Source organism: Myotis brandtii, unplaced genomic scaffold (assembly GCF_000412655.1).
Source record: "Myotis brandtii unplaced genomic scaffold, ASM41265v1 scaffold433, whole genome shotgun sequence".
Classification (NCBI taxonomy): Eukaryota; Metazoa; Chordata; class Mammalia; order Chiroptera; family Vespertilionidae; genus Myotis; species Myotis brandtii.
This window is the reverse complement of record NW_005366559.1, coordinates 729278-731952: the sequence shown is the minus strand read 5'-3', so window position 1 is coordinate 731952 and position 2675 is coordinate 729278. Positions and strand designations below refer to the sequence as shown.

The following is a 2675-nucleotide window of genomic DNA, read 5'->3' as shown; positions in this document are numbered from 1 at the left end:
AAACAGCCATCAGCCCCTCACCCAGGCTGGCCAGGCACCCCAGCGGGACCCCCACCCTGATCCGGGACACCCTTCAGGGCAAACCAGCCGGCCCCCACCCATGCACCAGGCCTCTATCCCATATAATAAAAGGGTAATATGCAAATTGACCCTAACAGCAGAACGACTGGGAATGACTGGTCACTATGACACACACTGACCACCAGGGGGCAGACGCTCAATGCAGGAGCTGCCCCCTGGTGGTCAGTGCACTCCCACAGCCAACCTCCTGCCGTTGGCTAACCTCCCGCGGTCCCTCCCCCCGACTGGCCAGCCCCGATCAGCCCCGATCGCCAGCCAGGCCAAGGACCCCATCCGTGCACGAATCCGTGCACTGGGCCTCTAGTTATAGAGAAGAGCTGTGAACGTACCAGATGGTGAATGACAGTGAACACACACCTCGTGTAGTTCAAGAAGGGTTTTCAGAAACAGATATGCTGGTTTGGGAAGTAAATTGCAACTCGTACGAAGTGTGTTGAGGTTTCGAGGTGTGAGCGCTGTTGTGTGTGTTTCCAGAATATTCTGTGAGGACAAGCAGACCTTCTTGCAGGACTACGATGACGACGGGGAGACGGCGGCCGGCGGGCGCCTGCTGCACCTCATGGAGGTGGGTCCGCAGTCCTGACCGTCCCGGGCTGAGCTCCCCAGCAGCACGGGGCTCCCTCCCGCCAGGGACCAGCCCTCGGTCGCTCTGTAGCGGACGTGTGGGTTCATCAGGAGTTAGTTTCTGAACAGCGATGAGAAGGTGCCACCCCTGGGGGAGGGCAGAAGGCACAGGGTTAGTACAGGTCCCCCCCCCGTCTGTGGTCATCGACGGCCCCGTTCTGAGAGGGGCTGTTCTCTCCCCAGGTGGTTGCGGCAGTATTTTCTGCTCTTGTGTGAGGTTTGCTCATGCCCTGGAGGGGACTCTGTGTGGTCAGGCCTGTGGGCCAGCGGGTCTCCCCTTAGGGCGCGTTGGGCACACGTCCGGCCGAGGAAGACGTGTGGGCAGCGCCAGCGAGGCCTCCGCAGCCTGTGCCCTTTGGCCGCCGTTTAGAAGCAGGTCTGTGTGGCCCAGGGTGAAGGCCCCAGACAGCTGTTCTGGTTGAAGCCGCGAGAACTGGGACCCGCCTGCTGGTCTCCCCTGCACGCCCGGGCCCAGCGTTTGCAAGTTGAAGGCCGCGGAGCAGGGGTTCCTTTTCCAAACCCCCTCCTGTCTGTCCCCTCCTGTCCCCTGGGCCATCTGTCTCACTCGCCCCCTCAGTGCGTCCGCCATGGGCGTCTGGGGCGCTTCTGTGCAGGGTCAGTGCCGTGGGGCTCACCCGCGCCCTCTCTTGTCCGATCTGCCGGACGCAGGTCCTGAACGTGCGGAACGTGCTGGTGGTGGTGTCGCGCTGGTACGGCGGCATCCTGCTGGGGCCCGACCGCTTCAAGCACATCAACAACTGCGCCCGGAGCATCCTGGTGGAGAGGAGCTACGCGGGCTCGCCGGTGAGCGCCCCCCCCCCTCCCCCGGGGCTGCCAACACCAGAGGACGTGCTCCGCGCGGTCAGGATCGGGTGGTGTCGGGAAACCTTGTCCCGGGAGCCTCAGACCGGCCCAGGCAGAACCCGGTGGCGGCCAGTGCAGACCCTGGGCGGGGACTTCCCTCCTGGACCCTCAGGCCAGATGCTCCTGGAGTTTACGGAGCCTCAGGCCAGTGGCTTTCATCCCCGAGGCCGGGGCTGAGCCGTGCGTGACCTGGGTCCTCAAATGGCCACAGAATCCACGTTTCCTGTCACGGCCGCGGCTGCTCTCCAGGCAGGCCTTTCCTGCCTCCTCCCTTTACGTTTGGAGGCTTTTGTTTCATATTTTGTAACTACGTTCACTTGTATTGTTTTTTAACTCGGCTGCTTTACTTTAAAAAGCGGACACTAGAGCCCGGCCGCTGGCTCCGTGGTTGAGCGTCCACCCAGCACCAGGAGGTCCCGGTTCGATTCCCGGTCGGGGCACAGGCCTGGGTTGCGGCTCCAACCCCAGCAGGGGGCGTGCAGGAGGCGGCCGATCGATGTTTCTGTCCCCCTCTCTTCCTCTCTCTCTAAAATCAATAAAAACATTTTTTTTAAAGTGGACAATAGAATAATATTGAAATTATTTAAACATAAATCTATTAGTTAAATGAGTGTTTTCCTTGATTATTGTCGACTGTTTTGTAAACGTGTACATAGACGGACGGTAAACAGAAGTGCTGTATAAAACAGAAGATGGTACAGAGGGAAGTAGCTGTACCTCCACTATTGTACAGACTCTAGGGATTAGGTTTAAGGCTCCTAAGCCAGCAGGTTCGTGTACATGGTGGGGGCGGGGAGACTACATTGATTTTCTCTCTTTTCCAGGAGGAATCGTCCAAGGCTTTGGGAAAGAACAAAAAAGTGAGAAAGGACAAGAAGAGGAGTGAACATTAACAGCCGATACGACTTAGCGGTCAGCTTACCTGTGATCAGACGCAGGCTCCTCACTCATCAGACGTCTGTGCACGGGGCACCTGCGGCCCCGCAGCCATTCATCACGACACCAGCGTCATCCCCTCCCCTGGTCATGTCACCCGCCAGCACCAGAGGCCCTGTGAGCACCGTGCACGTGGCTCCAGCCGCTCGGACGACGCGCTGGAGCTTCAC

At 59.5% G+C, this 2675-nt stretch overlaps 1 protein-coding gene across 1 annotated transcript in view; it reads left to right on the top strand.

The window, feature by feature from the left end:
• The window catches only part of IMPACT (impact RWD domain protein), a 20603-nt gene extending 17934 nt beyond the window's left edge, over nt 1-2669 (top strand). The window contains exons 10-12 of the mRNA XM_005874307.2: nt 556-646; nt 1375-1509; nt 2394-2669. Coding sequence (XP_005874369.1) covers nt 556-646; nt 1375-1509; nt 2394-2462 — 295 coding nt within the window. The 3' untranslated portion in view covers nt 2463-2669. The remainder of the gene's footprint in view (nt 1-555; nt 647-1374; nt 1510-2393) is intronic.
• Nucleotides 2670-2675: the final 6 nt, after the last annotated feature.